At 44.9% G+C, this 18,717-nt stretch overlaps 2 protein-coding genes across 7 annotated transcripts in view; both read right to left on the minus strand.

Moving 5' to 3' along the window:
- Mettl24 (methyltransferase like 24) overlaps nucleotides 1-18,717 on the minus strand; it is a 167,990-nt gene that overhangs the window by 128,458 nt on the left and 20,815 nt on the right. For 4 of the 6 annotated variants that reach the window (XM_033763443.1, XM_033763444.1, XM_033763446.1 and 1 more), the window contains one exon: nucleotides 15,848-16,024. The exons of 1 other annotated variant lie outside the window; for it this stretch is intronic. In XM_033763443.1, coding sequence (XP_033619334.1) covers nucleotides 15,848-16,024 — 177 coding nt within the window. The remainder of the gene's footprint in view (nucleotides 1-15,847; nucleotides 16,025-18,717) is intronic. One more of the 6 variants, XM_033763447.1, reaches the window with a different exon arrangement.
- Nucleotides 6,998-8,557, minus strand: Ddo (D-aspartate oxidase). The gene is made up of 2 exons (XM_033763480.1): nucleotides 8,539-8,557; nucleotides 6,998-7,661 (listed from the first exon to the last, which is right to left on the minus strand). Exons 1-2 carry the CDS (start codon nucleotides 8,555-8,557, stop codon nucleotides 7,111-7,113), a joined length of 570 nt encoding a protein of 189 aa, XP_033619371.1. The 3' UTR covers nucleotides 6,998-7,110.

Below are 18,717 nucleotides of genomic sequence, written 5' to 3' on the forward strand. Positions count from 1 at the left end.
GAGGGAAGAAAAGGAGCCACATCCACAAAATTTACCCCAGCTGTGCTGGGCACAAGTCTTCAGGCCTCCCAACATCAGCCTTAATGCATAGATAGGCTTGGTGTCCTAGCACAGATGCGACAGGCTGAGCACCCAGGCCACAGGTCTTTGGGACCAAGCTGGGTAGGCCGGATCATCATGCACAGGCCAGAGTTCACCATCCACCTTTGTCCCAACCCAAGTTCTCTCTACAGCTCATGGGAAGCCCCAGCTTGCTGAGGTTAGCTAAGTCCAAGTTACCACAGTATGTGCATGCACACTCAGGTCCCACGCCCTGTGAGATTTTAATTGATGAGGTCTGGAACAGGGCTCCAGCATTTCTTGTAAAAAACAAAAAACGAAAAACTGAAACTTCACCAGGCAATTCTCATGGTCTAGAAATCTAGACTGTGGTTCTTTAACCTCAGTGCATATTAAAATAATGACGGTATGGTAGGGACGCTTTAAAAATACTGATGCTTGTCTTGCCCATTTAAGACCTTCCAGTCCTCCTGGTCTGGAGGTGGGCATGGGTATTAGTTTGTTGTTTGTTTTTGTTTTAAGCCACCCAGGTAATTTTAATAACAAGCCAAGGGAAGACCAGATACAGGAAAAATGCTGCTGGTGGCCAGTTGGACAGCACAATTCAGGGGTCCAGGTGAAAGGGTGATGAAAGGAGGCGCCTCAGCAGGAAACTTTCCAGCCAAAGCAGATCCCAGATACAAGCCTGATGTTTTCATCTTTTATCTTGCTCCTCTTGCAGCTGAAAAATCCCAAACGAGACAGGCCTGGAGTTATGGAGAACACAAAAACGGAAGAGATAAAGCTGTAAGTTGTTCACATACCAGGCAGCACCTTCTACTAATGATCTCAGCTTAGCAGACCAATACCAGGGGGGGCCTTAAGACCTGGGTGGGGCACAGACACCATGGCTGTGCTCCCAAGAAAGTCCTCTCTGGTCTGTTGTTTCCAGCTGGTTAGATAATTCAGCTGCCTGAGGTCCTGAAGGTACTATTGGTGGTGGTGAAGTCAAACTCTGAGACTGTAGAGGTAGATGGATTTTTACAGTCAGGAGGATAACGAGCAATCTTGTGGAATGGGGCTCACTATTTTTTCCCCAAATTTAAGCTGGGGTAATCTGTGCATTGATGTTGCATTAAAAGCCTGCTCACCCAGTCATTCAACAAATGTCAGGAAATTCCAGGCTTGGTGTCTCCAGCTGAGTGTAAATAAGTCAGACATGTCCCTGCCCGTTCGGGGCTTATAGACTAACATGGGCAAACTACAACTCATGCTTTTGTGAATAGAGTTCCACTGGAACACAAACACAGCCATTTCTTTGCACATTATCTATGACAGCCTCAGTGGTAGAGTCGTGGAGAGTCAAGTCATTGACTGCATGGCCCACAGAGCCTAAATTACTTTTGCTGTTATTGATGTCTCTTTGCAGAATCATTTGCAGAATCGGTTGATTCTGCAGGTCTAGTGGATGGTTGAACTCTTCTTTCTCCATCACAGCAATCCACTTTTTTTCTTAAATAAGTGATTTGGACAAAGTTTTTTTGGTTGAAAGAAGAGAATCCACTTAAATTGACTGGAGGAGAAAAAGCAATGATGGTAAAACATTTCCCTATAGAATCCAGAGACAGGAAATTAAATACAGGCTTTACTTCTAGCATACAAGTTTGGGCCATAACTCAATTCTATGAGAGAACAAAATTGGCATTAATGAGGTCTCCATCAATTATAGGAAGATCACGACCAGGAACTAATAAAGTGTGCAGGAGGTAGCACTATATAAGAAAACACTGCTGCAAAAGCAACACTGGGGCTTTTTTCTGTAGTTGTGCCTCGGGTTGTCCTAGCAATAGATGATAACTATACAAAGGAGATAAAAATATAAGAGTACATAAAGCATTTCACTTTGGTGATGGGAAAAGAAAAGAAAATATTTTTAAACCAAAACCAGAAGTCACCAAATGCTGGATTTGCTCTGTGATGTTTAGATTTTACTCTTTAGCTACTGTCAAAGGACAAAATTACACCAATTTAGCTTAATAGTTTTAATTAGCTTTATTTTCTATTCTAGAGTCAGGCAACATTTCATTCCATGAAATAAAATAAGCATTTGGAGGCACTGGGCAGAAGAGATTGGTTTTATAGACAGAGAAAAGCTGAAGAGAGCAAAAATAAAAGAACTAAAAGCAGATTGGTCATTTCAAAGTCACTTTCCTTCTAAAGTGAGAATAGGGAGACAGAAAAACTCTTTTTAGGAATCTAAAATTCTCCACTTCCCATTCCCTTTCCATCATTGAAGCAACATATTTTTTGTTGTACAAATTCTTTGGAGTGCAGAATTAATGGTGTAGGCAGATGGCACGACAGGTCAGACTGCATTAGGGCCATTCTCGATGACTTCCTAGATGTGCACAGCCCCTTGCTGGGTTTTGGTCTCTGCTTTTCTCTGCCTCCTCTCTCCTACTAGCTTCCTCTGTGTAAGTTCTCTGAACTATCAGGAGCAGTGTGCTCGTCTCCAGAGCCTGCCATCACCAGGATAACAGGGTTTAAGGGATCATAAAATCCCTTAGTACAAATTCTTCATCTGACTAGTTTAACTCAATTTATAGCTTGACACTTTCAGTAGCGCTAAAATGTTTAACCTTTATATCACCACCAAGCCGAAAGATACATTTTCCAGCTTCCCTTGAATCTTGGTATAGCCCTGAGGCTAACTCCTGTGCAATGACAAATAAGCAAAATGGTTATGGGAATCTTCTGGGCCTTTTCCTTGAGAGAATGGGCATGAGGATGTGATGGCTAGAGTCCTACAGCCATCAGGGACCACAAGCACAATAGCTATACCCTTGACTTAGCAGAGCATGAGCAGGAGGCAGTCTGGGTCGCCGATGACCATGGATGACCACGTCCATGTTTACCAGGAAAGGAGCCTGGGTAGAGCAAGGAGACCACTGGAAGCATCCACCACAGTGGTTGTTTTCCATTGCTAGACAAGCTGGTCTGCATGGAAGGGAAAGGTTAAGATCCATGAAAAGTTTGAGGGTGGCCTGATACCACACAACATGCACTAGAGTAAAAATTGTAATTCCCAGACAAAAGGCTCTGGAAAGTGGGCTGTAGGCCAGGTCAGCAGGTCCCCTGAGCGGATGGAAGTCAATTGTTCCGCTAATAATTGAAGGAGTAATGGTTATATTTTGAAGGGATCTGCTTAACTCATTCCCTTGAGCTACTTAGGGCTATGATTTATAGGCAGCAAAGTCACTTATGATAATAAAGCCCCCAGGCCTGCTGGCAAACTGCTAAGATTTTTCAAGAAGAAAGGCACCATTTAAACATCTCAATCAGCTTTTCTCAAGTGAATGATGTCCTGAGGAAATGGGTTTCAAATGTGTCTCCATCCTTCACACCCTCAGGAAGAGAGATGAGAGGAATGGAGAAAAACCACAGCAAGGGCTCCTCCATCCATTTCAAGTATTTGACAAGTTCAGAGTCCTGGGTCCTATTTTCAAGAACTACAACTCCCAGCAGGCATAGGGCCCACCATGCTTTCCTTCCTTCTTTCTATAGCTCTTCCTTAATGGAGGAAAATTGGTTCAAATATCAGTTTATTTGAGAGCCTCTAGTCCGTAAAAGGAAGAGTATGTGTCATTTCTTCCTCAGAACCATGGCCAATGAGATTACAGACTTTCTGTTCAAGTTCTTCATTTCCCCAGCAGTAGAACCTCAGAAGTCTGGACATAGCCTTTGTCTGCAGAAGGAGCCTTGGGCTGCCAACAACGCTACTTGTCCCCCAGGTCACAAGCACAGCAGTCATGCACACAACACAAAGTCCCCACACTTGAGAGCAAGAGCTGAAGGAGAAAATCAGTTGTCCTCTATGTTCAAGAAAGAAAACAAATGCTCTGAAACAGAATACAAGAAAACAAAAGGAAGTAATTCATTCTCAGGTAGTCCCATGGATCTCTGTAAACGTGGAGTCTTTATGGAAGTCCCCTTGTGAAGGTTAATTTCATGTGTCAACTTGCCTGGGCTGGGGCTGTCCAAATAGCTGCTAATGCACGATTTCTGGGTGTGTCTGTGGAGATATCTTGGAAGGGATAAGCATCTGAGGGAGCCGAGTAAGAGAGAAGGCTGCTCTCACCAATGGGAGTGGGCACCAACCCATCCCTGAGGGCCTGAAGAAAGCAAAGAAGTGGGAAAGGATGGATTTGTACTGTGTTTGAGCAAGGACATCTGTCTTCTCCTACCCAGAGACTGGCACTCAGGGCCTTCACACTTCACACTTACTCTCTGGGCTCACCTGGTCCTCAGGTGTCAGGCTGGAACCATCCCACCAGCTCTTCTGCGTCTCCATCTTGCAGACAGTAGACGGTAGCACTTCTTGGCCTCCATAATCAAACAAGCCAACCCCTCACTGAGTACATCTACATGTGTCCTTTGGTTTTGTTTCTCTGGAGAACCCGGACTAATCCACCAGGCAGATGAGAAAAGCAAAGCCCATTTGTTCATAGCCTGTTGTAGCACAGACGCCCACCATGATCACTTGCATTCAGCAGTGACTCAAAGGCAGGGGAAGCTTTAAAGCAGGAAAGAGGAAAGGCTTCAGAGATGCTCTGATTGGAGACTTTTGGCACAGGGAACCAATATGAGAATTAACTAGAAGCAGGGCATCCTGGCCAGCAGTGCCTACTTTGCTTTCTGTAGTTAGTGCTAAGTTGAGGCGGGGACAAAATTTAGGAATGCTATTGGTTATTAAAGTCCTGGCTATTTATTGTTTGGCTTTCTGGATTGTTGCTAGAGATAGCAATCCAACTTCCTGCATGTCTGGTGCATAGCAGGCTGGCTTCCTGCACTGTTTATTGTAATTGGGGGACTGGCTGGGGAGGCAGGGCAGATACTGCAGGTTGTGGGCCAGAGCTCTGTCCTTATATGTGGTCTGGCCATTGTCTGTAAGCACATTCAGTCTCTCATTTTCAGATAGACAGACAGCCATCTCTGGGCAGCTGACAGCCAGGAAGCTGATTCCCAGGGCTTCTGGGAGCTGCTTTGGGGCAGCTAATTCCTCTAGGCCTCCTTGCCCAGAGTGCCTCAACAAACAACTGTTTCAGTGAGCACATCCTCAACTCAGTGCACCAAGATGGTAGGCGAGGAAGGGAAGCATAGTGGTTAGGGTAGCAATGGGGCTCTAGGAGAGGAAAGAAACTGCTCTGCAATTCTCAGCCACACTGTCAGATCCTGGGACAGCTTTAAGCTGCCACTCCCTCCTCCCCCAAAGATCCTGACTTAGTAAAGCAGGACTGGAGGTCAGAAGTTTGTCAAACTTGCCAGGTGATTCTGAGATGTTGCCCAGATTGGCAGCTAATAACCAAACCAGAGGAGCAGATGCTTAGCAATCAGTGAGAACAAAACTGGGGCAGGTGGCCCTGAAGTCCTCTATCTTTCAGTCTTGTGATGTTGCGCTGTAGAAGTCGAGAATGCAGAGTGAAGCTAAAGAAGGTAGCAGATCAGCAGAGGCCATGGCCTTCATACGAGGAGCCGCTGCAGCATCCAGACCACGGGGGTAAGAACGAAGGCATGCACTTGAAATCGCCGTGCCGTTCTGAGATAGAACCTAGTCTGGACAGCATCCTTCATTTTTATTTTTAAGCATTAAAACATTTACCCCCTCTTTTAAAATGCATACTGTTCATGAGTACGTATTTTCAATCTATGTTGACACAAGTTTCTCACATTCTTTAAACAGAATTGAATTTTGACCATATAAACTCTAAAACCTCAAAAAAATCACACTCTCCACATGCTTAGTATTTTTTTTTAATTTTTAGTCTATTTAAATTTCAAATGTACCAGTTTAATGTGCGTTGATACAATACCACCCCCTGGCGGACAGCTGTAGGAAGGCTTCTGTGCGTGATTTAACTTCAGAATTTTAATGCCATTTAATATACTGGTGTCTCCACATCCCCAGCTGAATGTCCTCTTCAAATAAAATCACAGAAAAAGCTCAAAAAACAAAGAAAAAAAAAACAAGCTGGGCTGGGAACTTTGCCTTCCCCAGGATGTCCAAAATAGAATTACTGCCAAACATGTCATCTCTCCCAAATTAAAATAGAGTACATTTCTTCTTCAGCGCTCTTACTTCAATGAATACCATCTCCTTTCCCACCCACCCAGCTAAAAACCCTCCTGAGAGTTCACTATGCATAAACATTTCAAAGGCTCTACAAAAACCTAAGCCAATAAGCCAGGTTTAATTCATTTAACTCTGCAATTCCTAGACTCATTTTGTCATGAAACACAAACCCCTCCTGTTCAGTACTGCTTAGCAACCTGCAGAGCACTTTTTGGTAATATGTCATTCAGAGTGGTTGTTCCATCTCACTCAGCAGATTAGCTCTTTGGCTGCTTACACTGTTCAGTCTTCAAAAGTGCTGAGGCAAAGTCAGCTCCCAATCACTTGCATAATAAAACATACAACCCTGAGAGGATGGACCCTAGACAGCTACTGGATAGATGCCACATCCACAGGGAGCTCCGTCTCTGTCTTCTACCATCATCACCAGCTGTGGGGAGGAAGCCATCCCACTAACAATAGAAGTGATCTTGCTTTGCTTTCGATTAAGTCTGCATTGCGTAATCACCATTGATTTTATCCGAGGAGTTATAATGATCATCTGGCTATAACCTAAGCAGGTCATACACAACTCTGCAGCTGACAGTGATTTAAGTGTTTGCCATATGTTAGCTCCTCTCTCAAATTTATGAGCCAAAAAGTATTGAAACTTTATAGCTTTCAACACTTGTGTAAATCAGCATAGACCCTCAGACACCAGATCCAAAGAAAATATTACTGTATATCACCAGCATTTTCAACAAAAATATGGCTTCATGCCCTATGATGTTAGTCTAGACTTCCTAAGCAGGCTAATACATATTGCATCATTTCTCATTTAGAAAACAAAGAATATCTAATTAAATTTTCATGGAATAGAAAAATTATTTGAACCTGTTTTGCAGCTTAAAGTGTGCTTTCATCAACAGCATCTGGGGCTGTGAGCTGTCTTCACATGTCACCTACAGCTTTGATGTCAGAGCTGGGGTCCTGAGGGCTTGAACACACTCATTCACCAGCCTGACAGCCTCCAGGGCAGAGCCCCAGTGCACTGAGATGCCCCTGCTCCCATGGCCATAGTGGTGGACTATGGGCAGCCTCCATCCATCTCTGGCCAGGACCTCTTTCTGCAGCCGCACGCTTGGTCTGTCGGGCCTCAAGCCTACTCTCTCCTTCATGCTGCAGGCCCTGTGCAGGGAGGGCTCCAGAGTGCAACATCTGGAAAAAATATCCCTGCTAGTTTCTGCATCCGGAGACAAATTCCAGTCTCCTTTTTGCCTAGTTCCACCCAAGGTGGCATGGGACGCACCAGGGTAAATATACGTCAGCCCACTCCCATCCCGGATAAAGTGCTTCAGCCAGGGGGCTTGCACTTGGAGTACTTGGCCCCTCACAGGGGAAACGGCTGAGTCTTCCACAAGCTCTCGGCTTCCCAGGCCCGAACAGTTGACCATGATGTCGAAGGACAGCCGGAGCTCCCACACATCTTCTATCCGCCTGCGGAGAAGCAGGCCTCCTCAGCCTGGGGATGAAAGACCACTGGGTGACACCTGGTAGCACCTACCCAACCACTCAAGGGAAGTGAAGGACAGGAACACAGGAGCAACATAGAGGGGATCTGACAAACAAACCCCTCGAGAGCTTCCAAGGCCCAGGCAGATCAAATGCCACCCAGCACCTGCCTCATGTCCTCAGAAACCAAAAGTTGACCCTAAATGGAGCTTACAGCATTTTGGAAACCCAAAACAAAGGAAATTGTGTGCTTTTTTTTTTTTTAACTTTTTTGTGATGTTCCTATGTTTTTCTAGATGCATAATAAATATGAAATTGATCTGGTACTTTAAATGCCCGAGCATTTTTAAAAATACCATTCATTTAACACCCCAATTTACTGCTGTGGGCATTTTGTCACACTGGAAACTCTCTCTCTCTCTCTCTCTTTCTCAGGAATTGAACTCAGGGCCTCAAGCTTGCCAGGCAGGTGCTGTGCTGCTGAGTTACAGCTCCAGCCTGACACTGGTAACTCTTGCATGTTTTTCTGCATCTGTCTGCTCTCCTTAACTAGAAGGTCGGTGCAGGTGCTGCCCCTTCCCCTTTACTAGACTGTTAGCAAAAGAGGAACACAAAATATTTACAACCGATGGGCTAAATGACAGTTGTGGTTGGTAATTATTTTGGACCAAGTATATGCATACTGAAAAAGTCATTTAAGTCTTAAGATCATTTTTTAAATTGTGGTTAAAAAACATGAAACCTGAAACCATTTGATCATTTTTCAGTGTACAGTTCAGTGACACTGAACACATTCACACCGCTGTGCAGCCATCTCCACCCCTTCAGAACATTTTCCATCATGCAGAATGGAAACTCAGTAGCCATGTCATCCTCACCCATGTAACCTACAGTCATACTCACGGGTCACTTGGGAGCATGAAAGACTTTTAGAGGTTCTATCCAATAGATGCAGGCCTAAGGCCTAGACATAGGGCACCGCTACGAGGGACAAAACCTGTGTGAGAGGCATCGAAGGCTGACAGAGGAACTGGGGACAACATTAGTGGCTGGCAGGGTAAGTACACTGTAAACATGTGTGTGTGCATGTGTGTGTTTTTGTATTCTACCTGCCCCGAGAGAGCAGGAGCAGTCAGGCCAGCAGTTCTGAGCCCCACACAGAGGCCTCATGAGAAGAAAAAAAGACAGAAACCTCAGGAGCCCAGCAAGACATGGCTGAGAAGATGGTAAATGAGGGTCCGGTTTGGTCTCTGATGTTAACTTAGAGAAAAAGGGCTCTGAAGTTATTCTAATTCTCTATCTCCATCTCCTAGTCAGAAAGTTCAGCTGAAATTTGTATTGAGAGTTGTAGGAAATGGACTTCCTGATACTCCCTTTCTAGAAAATTCCACAGGTCAAGGAGAGTAGAAGAGACCAACATTGCTGCTTAAGTGCATCACAGAACAGACCTGAACCCCCACAGATTGACTTCTGATCTGTAAAATAGATGTTTGCATTGATTTGTTTCTTTGTTTAGTCATTTATTTATTGTACTTGGGATTGAATCCAGGGCCGTTGCACTGAGCTACAGGCCCAGCCCTTTTACATTTTTTTCTTTTGAAACAGGATCTTGTCACGTAGCCCAGGTTGGGCTCGAATTTGAGATCCTCTTGCCTCGCTTCCCAGAGTGCTGGGATGATAGGCATGTGCCTCCATGCCCGGTTAAATTAGCAAATTTATCATGGAGTTCTAGTTTCTCTACAGCTAAGTCAGGGTGAGCTGCTGACCAGTCTCCATCTCTCTCCACGCACCCTTCCTCCACAGAGACTCTGAAGCAACTCCGGTGTGAGCAGTGTGAAGAACAGCTGGAAACCTCTGGGTTAAATTCCTGTGTTCACTCAACAAATGTTCACAGAGGGTCTCCCTGGGAACATCCTGGGCTAGGCTGGGAGAACTCAGAGGCTACCTCTTGCTCCACAGTGATCTCAGCTTGCTGTGTGCTTACCATGAAGCACGAATGGGCCTTTCAAGCACCATGTCCCAAAGTAATAGAACAGAAGTTCTGGGTATGGGCGCTTTCACCCTGCATATCCTTGCTTGTTATTCTGAAAATCCATGGAAAACAATGTGCCCTTTACCAAGATCAGAAAACCAAAGCAAAGAATCTGCAAACATCCATCCCTTGGGGCCACAGAGAATGAAGGAAGCCTTCAGCGTAACTAATAGCGGCTAAAAGAGACAGAATGAAGCTGGGGCTCTCTCTCTCTCTCTCTCTTTCTCTCTCTCTCTCTTCCTCCCTCCATCCCTCCTTCCCTCCCTCCCTCCCTTTCTCAAAACAGCTCAAACATAAAAAGCAGTATAGCAAATTTTACAAGCACAAGTTCTCCACTCTCTTATTGAAACAATAAAGTTGACAGCTTCGACTATGTTTTTTAGATGTACAATGATAGATGAGTCCCCTTAAAGGTAAAATAGCTCTGCAAATTATTTTGTTTTGCTTTGATTTATGCGTCCCCTAAGGTAAAATAGCTCTGCAAATTATTTTGTTTTGCTTTGATTTTCTTAACACTGGCATAGAAAGGAGAGTAGATTGGAAGCTGGGTGTGGTGGCACACATCTATAATCCCAGCACTCTGGAGAGCAAGATGAAATGATGGCAGGTTTCAGGACAGCCTGAGTTGCACAGTGAGACCCTTTCAAAGAAGAAGAGGGAGAAGGAGGAGGAGGAGAACAGGGAAGGGGAAGGGGAGGAGGGAGAGGAAGAGGAGACTGTAATTGTGTGATTACACAGACCAACACACTGCAGTGTGGCTCTAACCTTTAATGAAGTAAACACCAAAAGGAGACTTTCAGGTAGGGTTTAGGGGGCCTCTCTCTGACTCTTCATATGGCCTTGCCAAGTTCTCCAACTTCTCTATAAGCTTTAGTCCTTCTTCACCTCTAATGGGGGAAGATTAACGCTGACTTTATAGGTCATCATGAAAATGAAATGAGAAGATGTCTGGAAAAGATCTGACACAATGCATAACACACTGCAGTTGTTCATTAAAGATTTGTTTTTTTTGGTACCAGGGATCGAACCCAGGTCCTTGTGCTTGCGAGGCCGGAGGCGGAACCACTGAGCTAAATCCCCGGCCCTTGTTAAAGTTGTTTTCAAAAAAGAAAAATAAAGTGGGTTGGAGTGTCTTACACTACTGTGAAATATGGGAGCCACTATACCACCTGTGAATGTGCCTGGCCTCCACACCTGAATATTACTTGGGTTTAATGAAGTATGACATTTGGATTTTAAAAGTTTTTTGTTGATCATTATTTAAACATTACGTTGATTTGTTTTTTCTTTTAATGGACAATGGGTTCCACTTACGAACATTTGAACATTATGTTCTGTGCTCCAGGCATCTCAATTAGAACTCAGAATTATTTTCCTAATTCACAGAAATCAGAGGACTTACCAGGCTTGAGACGTAAGCACATTTTACAAATTTGCTGGACTTGTTTCCTTAACTAAAACCTAGGGAAAAGAGTGCCTGGCTCATGCATCTGTTTTGATGATTATGTAAGCATTCAGTAAATGCAAATGTTTTTCCTTTCCACTTCCATGGCCCCCTGCTGAAGCTACTGGGAAGTGCAGCCTGTAACTGGAGACTAAGGCAGGGGTCACGGATGGGCTGTGGGCGGCCCCGCCAAACTAGCCATCCTGGCTCCCTCCCGAGCCTTGTACCCCAGGAGGAACCTAGTAAATGTGCCCCAGGACTGGCCGCCTTTGCGCCCCAGCCCTGTGACTGCAGGGCAGTGCCTTGTCATTAGTATACACCTCCTGGCATCACGATGACTCCAGGGCATAGGAAGTTGTACCCAAAAGCTGATATCAACTTAGGTGACAGGTACCTGAAAGGTGGCTATTGCACCCTTGTGAGGTAGCAGCTATTCTGGAAGTTTTAAGGGGCTTTGATAACGGTCCTTTTGGGGCTTCCTGAAAATGACCAAGATTTTATCCTGGAGAGAAAGAATACCATTGCTCCAACCACCTACGAAGCAAGAGGACCTCTGCTCACTAAATAGTCCTGGCCCAACGTCTTGGGATCATTGCTCTGAAATGTAAAAATGCCCATTCTGCCAACCCTAACAGCCAGCCCCCCGCTGGACTGACCAACCTGATCATACACACTGGAGATGGTGGTCTTTGGGGCTCTTCCTTCAACTCACTGGGAGTTTCAGCAAGGAAGGAAATTGAGCTGGCTATAATCACTGTTCCATTGCTCTCTCCTCTCCCCCTCTCCTCCTCCTTCCCTTCCCTTCCCTCCCTCTCTTCAACCTCTCTCCCTCCCTCCCTCTCTCCCCACTTCCCACCTCAAATCCCTCGTGCTCTCGGGATTACAGACAATTTCCACCACGGCAACACTGAAGAGGAGGCCTGCATGTTGTGGATACGCTGTCCAGGCAGCCCTGGGACGGTGGGTACTGCCTGAGGGAGCAGGGGCCTTAGAGCCTGCGAGTGGGAGGACAGGGCAGGAAGGAGGGACACAGAAGGGGCACGGACATGACACAGATAAACCCACAGAGCCAACATAGTGCCCTGGAACCCACGGGTCTGGGACCCAACCGCTGAAATTTAGACCCTTAATTGTTTAGGGAACTTAATGAACAGAAACTAGATTTTTTTTTTCCTTTGGTCACTTAAAATTGCTGAGTGGTTCGTAATGTGAGAAAAGAGAGACATTTTAATATTCCTTTGAGACAGAGTATACCTTACTGGAGAATATTATCCAAAGAGCCTCTGGGTTATGCAAAGACAGGGGAAACTCCCTTCTGGGGACCTCAGCCCACACTGCATGAGAAGATCGGATCCTGTATGAGCTGCTTCTCACACACCAGGTGCTTTGGATGCAGTTCTACGGCCCAGCAGGAAGAAGGAGGGGTGGCACTGTATCCATCCTACACTGGGGTCCCAGGCCCCCTCAGGGTCCCCCCTCAGGGACCAGGATTTGAGGCTCAGGGCACTGATTCTGAGAGGACTGGGGAGCTCAAGTCCAGCAGGGCTGCCTGAGAGCCGGGGACTCAGAGCTGGGAAGCAGATATTTCTCCCCACTGCCTATGGTGCCTGCTTAACTCTGAGCCCAGAAAGGTGGGACAGTCCAAAGCGGGGTCGCTGTCCTAAAGTTAGCTGGGGTGAGAAAACTAGGAGCCTTTGCATCGCTGTGTGAAGACAGACGGGAAAGGCAGGGTGGCCTCCGAGAGATGCTGGGTGGAAATACTTTATTAGGCAGAGCAGTTTTGCAATGTGTTATGCAAGCATGAGGAGACGTCATCAGTTTTTAAAATTACTCCTTGCTTTCAATCTGAAGCATGATGCCTTATTAACAGTGGTCAGAGAAATGAACTGTGTTCAGTGTGTCCAAAAACAAGAAAGAAAACTAATCTCACTTGGCAAGCAGTGCTATGTACACAGACTTACAGGGGAAAAGAATTGCTGTCTCTTCGTGGTGACACTTTACACTACTGTCCCCACTGTAACATCATAGAATTTAAAAGTGCATTTTAGGTTTATAAGGCAATTAAGCAAATAGACTCTAATTTTAACCTGAAAATGTTGTCTCATCCGACCATTGTAGTCCTCAATTGCTGCCTTGCAAAGGAAATAAACTGCATTTACCTGGCAGAGTGGTGTATACCTGAAATCCTGGCTACTAGGAAGGCTGAGTCAGGAGGTTTGCAAGTTCTAGGCCAGCCTACACAATTTAACAGGGCTATACCTAAAAGTAATAACAATAATGAAAGGACTGAGGGTGTAACTCAGCTGCAGGGCACTTGCCTAGCATGTGTGCGCCAGTGAGTTCAATCACTACTACCACGACAATAATAATAATAATAATAATATTTTAAAAAATAACCACATTCTATTTCACACTTCTCCAAACATCTACCCAGGCCTGTCTACTTCATAAACTCATATTAATCATTCTTAGCCCTGTCCCAGCACAGAGGAAGAGGGTGTGGATGAGGCCCAGGGTTGTACAAGCTGGGCTGTCCTGGAGGTGGCAGCTATTCAGTCCATCTAGCAAGCAGGCTTGAGGGGAAGAAATCCACACCTGCAGCTGTCCTGGGGCAGCTCCTGAATCCATAATGGAAGCCCCCATGGCTACTGTACCCTCCATGGCTACCACGTCTGTTCCTTACAGACATATGGCCATCCTTAGAAAAAAACGCAGTCATTTTCCACCTCCACATACCTCTTGCCTAGCTAGGAAGAAAAGGGAGTGCTTCTGTTCCCCCCTGTGTCTGGGGCCTTTTGCCTCCTGACCTTCCGATTGGCAGGGGTGGGGTGGGGATAATCCCAGAGCACTGGGAATGTAGGTTGTGCTCCACCAGGCCTGCTGTGGGTTTGGTGGGAGGAACAGGGGTCTGCTCCGCACCGGAAGAGACCTTTGCAAGGTGGGTACCTATCAGGCTTTGGCAAACTGTCCAGCTGCGTATGTGTGCTATAGGTATGTACTTCTGTACAGCTGCAGAGGAAGTCACACGAGTCATGGCAAGTGGGAGAACACAGATACAGGAAAAGAAAAGGGTGGGGAACAGAAGAGCCTCCAAGAGAAAGTCACCAAGAGGCTTTATCAGAGAGCGGGAAGAAAGTTACCGGGAGAGCTGAGGCTGGTACCTCTGTGGTCAGTGCAGGCCTCCTCAGGGCCATAGGATGAGGTGTGGGCTTGGGAAAGAAATCAGTGGGCCTGAGCTACAGGCCCCCAGCACAGCAAAGCCCTGCAGCTTTTTGGATGACATCAAAAGCGGGAGGCTCCAGTCCCTCCAGGAAAATTTATTAAGGTAGGCTGTGAAACGGGAGAATTATGGCCTGTATGATTCATTTCCTACAAGAGACAAGTAAAAAGGCAGCTACCATCAAAGATACAAAATATGACCTGGGGGGTGATTTGTTTGTTGGTTTGTTCTGGGTATTATTGAGCATTATTCGATATGGTCTCTTCTGTTTTTTGAAAAATACCAAAGATCTAGGTTGTGATAGAAGATTGGTGCTGAGGCTGAAGCCGCCTGTTGTATGCCTTGCAGAGTGAAATGTTCATTTTTGAGTCAGAACACTGAAGGCGGAACACTGGCATTGTGTGGAAGAGGCGTAGGAGGCAACAAAACAGACCCTGGGTGTGGGGGACAGGCAGAGATTGTACAGCTGCCCATCTGGGTCTGCCTGGGGGAGGCCTGTGGGTGGCAGCACACAGTGTGAGCTGGCGTCCCACCCCCTCCCCTCCCCACCACACTGTGCCACCTCCCCTGGGCTTCGAATCCTGGCCCTGGGAGGCTGCCCTGGGCTGAGTCCTCTCTCACCTGCAAAACCTCCCATGGGAGAGAAGGGGGCAGATGCCCCTCTTTCTCCACCACACCAGCCACCTGGCTGGACACTGACTCTCGTTCTGTACTTGCAAATATTCCCCCAATCCAAATTCAAAGCGCTTCTGATCCCAAGCATTTCAGATAAGAGATATTCACCCTGTACACAGAATTGGGCACTGGCATGGCCTGAATTTCACAACCCTGAAAACCTCCTGCAACGTCCAGACTAAACAAAAGAGGGAGTTGCTGACAGGTCTCAAAAACAATACTCTTAATGTGTTTCCTAACTAGAAACAGGAAGTCCTGAAAACCAAGCCAGAATGCAAGTTCAAGGTATTAAGGACTGAATTTAGAAAGGAAGCAATTACATACTCTGTATAGGTCCTCAGGGTTAGAGTTCTTATTCATGAAAAAGAAAATAATGAAACTATATTTTTTTTAACCAACAATAAGAAAAAAGTCAAAAGTCATTTATGTAAACAAGCTTTTCTCAGGCAAAGAACTAAATCATGTCATTTTATCCTGGGAGTAAGTTCTCCAACTTCTCCATTTTTATAAGATGAGGAAACTAAGAAACTGTTTCAATACACAGGTTTTACAGGGGCAGGGGGACAAATGAGACATCACAGTGCACACTGAAAACAGACATAAAACATGTTTGCCTGGGTGTGGTATGGATTTAGTCCTTGTAACACTATGTTTGGATTATTTGAGAGAGCCAGGGCCTACCCATTATGAGCAGCAAGACACAAATGCAAAAGAGCCCGTGGGACCCTGGAGAATTTCCAGTGTTTTAGGAATGGCTGTGAAGTTATTTATGGCTACGACAGATAAAGAAAGCAGCAAAGAGCCATTTTAACTGACCTTTTCTCCAACCACGGGAGGTAGACAGAGGTTTCACATTTCAGAGTAGTGAAAGCATGACCAAACACATATTGGGGGAATTTCTTCAGCTCAGCCTCAGTCATCTTTCGAAATCCCAGAACCACGTCAACCCAGAATGGCACCTGCTCTGTAGGAATGCTCCGAAATATCTGCCAACCCAAACACAGGGAGTGGAGATTTTCCCTGAAACTTTGTGAAATAATCGACTTCTAGTAAGCTCCATTTGACATTCTTTGCAGCATTTGAGAATTTACCTCTTATAAACACAAAGAGAAAAGGATCTAGATAACTTAGAAGCTAAATTTCAGATGTTTTCGATTGGAGGAATAAGGCATTTTAAAACTAACAAGCATCATGTAAAGATACAAGATCCCAATGATGAACATAACTGTACTGTATACCTAAAAAGTACCAATAAACTTAATGAAAATAAATAAATAAAACTAACAAGCCAGGCTGAGGGTTATCTCAATATGTGCCAGGTCCTGAGTTCAATTCCCAGCCCTGCAAGTACAAACATACATACATACAATAACATGCCTTTTAAAGATTGAATTTAATTCAATTTCTCTAAAACAAATTTCTGCCCAGATTTTCTTTCTTTACTTCTGACTGTATTTTTGAGGAAAACTATTTTTCTCTTTTCACAATGCTTTATATACATTGTAAGCAAAACATCAAAGATTCGCCTCAATTTTGAACAAGTTATCTAAATGAGAATAATTTGTAGCCCTGCCTAGACACACAACATGCAGGAAGCCGGTGGTGGGGGGTGTACAAATCATGAGTTCAACTGCAAGTCATCAGAACTGACTCTAGGACTAGAAAAAAGCCAAGAGTTCTACAGAGCAGCCTCGTTAGGTCTCAGCTTGCTGGGAGCGTAGGAGCCTGGAGCGATGGTGGTCGTTAGAGGAGCCTATAATAATGCAACTGACATATGCTACACATGTATTTGGCTTTATAAGTAGCGGATTGTTTCCATCAACAAATCTAATCCTCACTGCTTTAAAATAGCAAGAACCATACTTTGAGGGCTAATGATGTAGTCACGAGCATACCCGAATCTGTCCTCAGTGGTACCCAACTCAGAAAATGATGCTCATGCACTCAGGTGCTAATGTGAGATATGTTAGAATCATCCTTGGTTCTCTCCCCACTCAACTCCACACACCATCAACTATCAAATCCTATCACATCTCCTCTTCAGCATTTCTCAAACCCATCTACTGTCTGTCCCTACTCTCAACACCTCATCTGTCTTAATCTGTCAGCACCGCTCTTCTCCCAGATCCATTCTTTACCCTACAGATAAAATATAACTGGTTCCTTCACTGAGCAAAATCCTTACGTGGCTTCCCATTACTGGACTTCCTTCAGTGCCTCTGACATAGGACAGTGGACTAAGACTCAGGTCTTTGTTTGCGCTGATCCTTTAACCTGGAACGCTCTCTTCTCAGTCCCCGTCATGTCTCCGACCCCTCCTCTCCACAATATCACTACAACATCTTACATTCATCCTGAGGGTTTCTGACGAGGCATGTTGTTCTGTACGGAGTCTCATAACTTCCTACACCAAGTTTCTTCTCCAGACACTGATTCCATAGCACTCTGTACTCTTTCCTTTGGTCTTTCATGTCCTGTTCATTCTCTACATATGCCCATAAGATACACGAGGGCTGGACTGCATATGTTTTCCTTAAAAAGTCACTTAACACACGTTTATTAAACATCTCCTATACACTAAGTAATATTACCAAATTGCTCATTGCTATATCCCTAACACCTAGAAGAATATCTGGTACTGATGATTTCTTAATAAAAGGTTTTCAAGGAATGAATAGATGAATAAGGTTATACACTTATACCAACGATGCCCAGCACTTTTATAAAGTCTTAATCTTGAAAGGACATATGAATTTTATAATGCCTGTTTCCAAAAATTATGTAGACCTAATGTTTGTGGGTTATATTGGTTCTTACTGATTTTGGACAAAAATAAAGTATGACCATTAACTCTAAGAACAATTTCTCTAAGAGGTTCAACAACTGCTCTAGAATAGTGACAGAGAAGATTCAATCACAGCATGTTAGAGAAGCAAAACTGCTGTGCTGGGTAGAGACTTCAGTGAAACTAGTGACTTCAATATAATTTTGATTTTTATATGGTGAGGGAAGGCAAGAGGAAAAGGGGAGAGATCCTGCTGACTAGGTATGTGTACACACAGCAGAGAAGGTTGGCAGGAACCTTCCTCAAAAAGGCAGATAGGCACTATTTTAAAATAGTTTTAGTGATGCAAACGTGTAGTGATTTTGAGAACTTAGTAAAAGGCAACTATCCCTCTGGCCTTCTAAAGGTTGAAGGGCACAATTGTTTGTCACACAGGACAACACAGACAACATGTGTCTTGTGTCACATGACTATTGCAGACAGGTAAGTTAATTAGATATCCTGTAGGCAGTTAAACAGGGCCACCCTCAAGGAGCCAACGCAGCAAGGAGCCAGCATGGAGGATAATTAAGACACATTCACAGAAGGCCAGAATTGTAAAAGGAGAGAAACTACTATATCTCTGTGCTTCCTCTGGGGATAAATAGCAGTGATTGATATTCTAAATAGGTATCCATCACCTGGGTGTGGGGCCAAGGTCTTAACCCAGCTTTTCCAGGAAATATCCCTGACCCCCCACCCTTACTGAAAATCCTTGTATGCTTGCTGCGGGACTTTCTCCCCATTTGACCCCCATTTAATCAATATTACTGGATGACTGTGCTTGTAATTTTATTGATTGGTCAGGGTTTTGCCCCACCTCATGCCCACCTTGTAATTTTCCACTGGGTCTTACAGTTTT

Source organism: Fukomys damarensis, unplaced genomic scaffold, assembly GCF_012274545.1.
Source record: "Fukomys damarensis isolate Sample0158 unplaced genomic scaffold, DMR_v1.0_HiC HiC_scaffold_14, whole genome shotgun sequence".
NCBI classification, from domain to species: domain Eukaryota; kingdom Metazoa; phylum Chordata; class Mammalia; order Rodentia; family Bathyergidae; genus Fukomys; species Fukomys damarensis.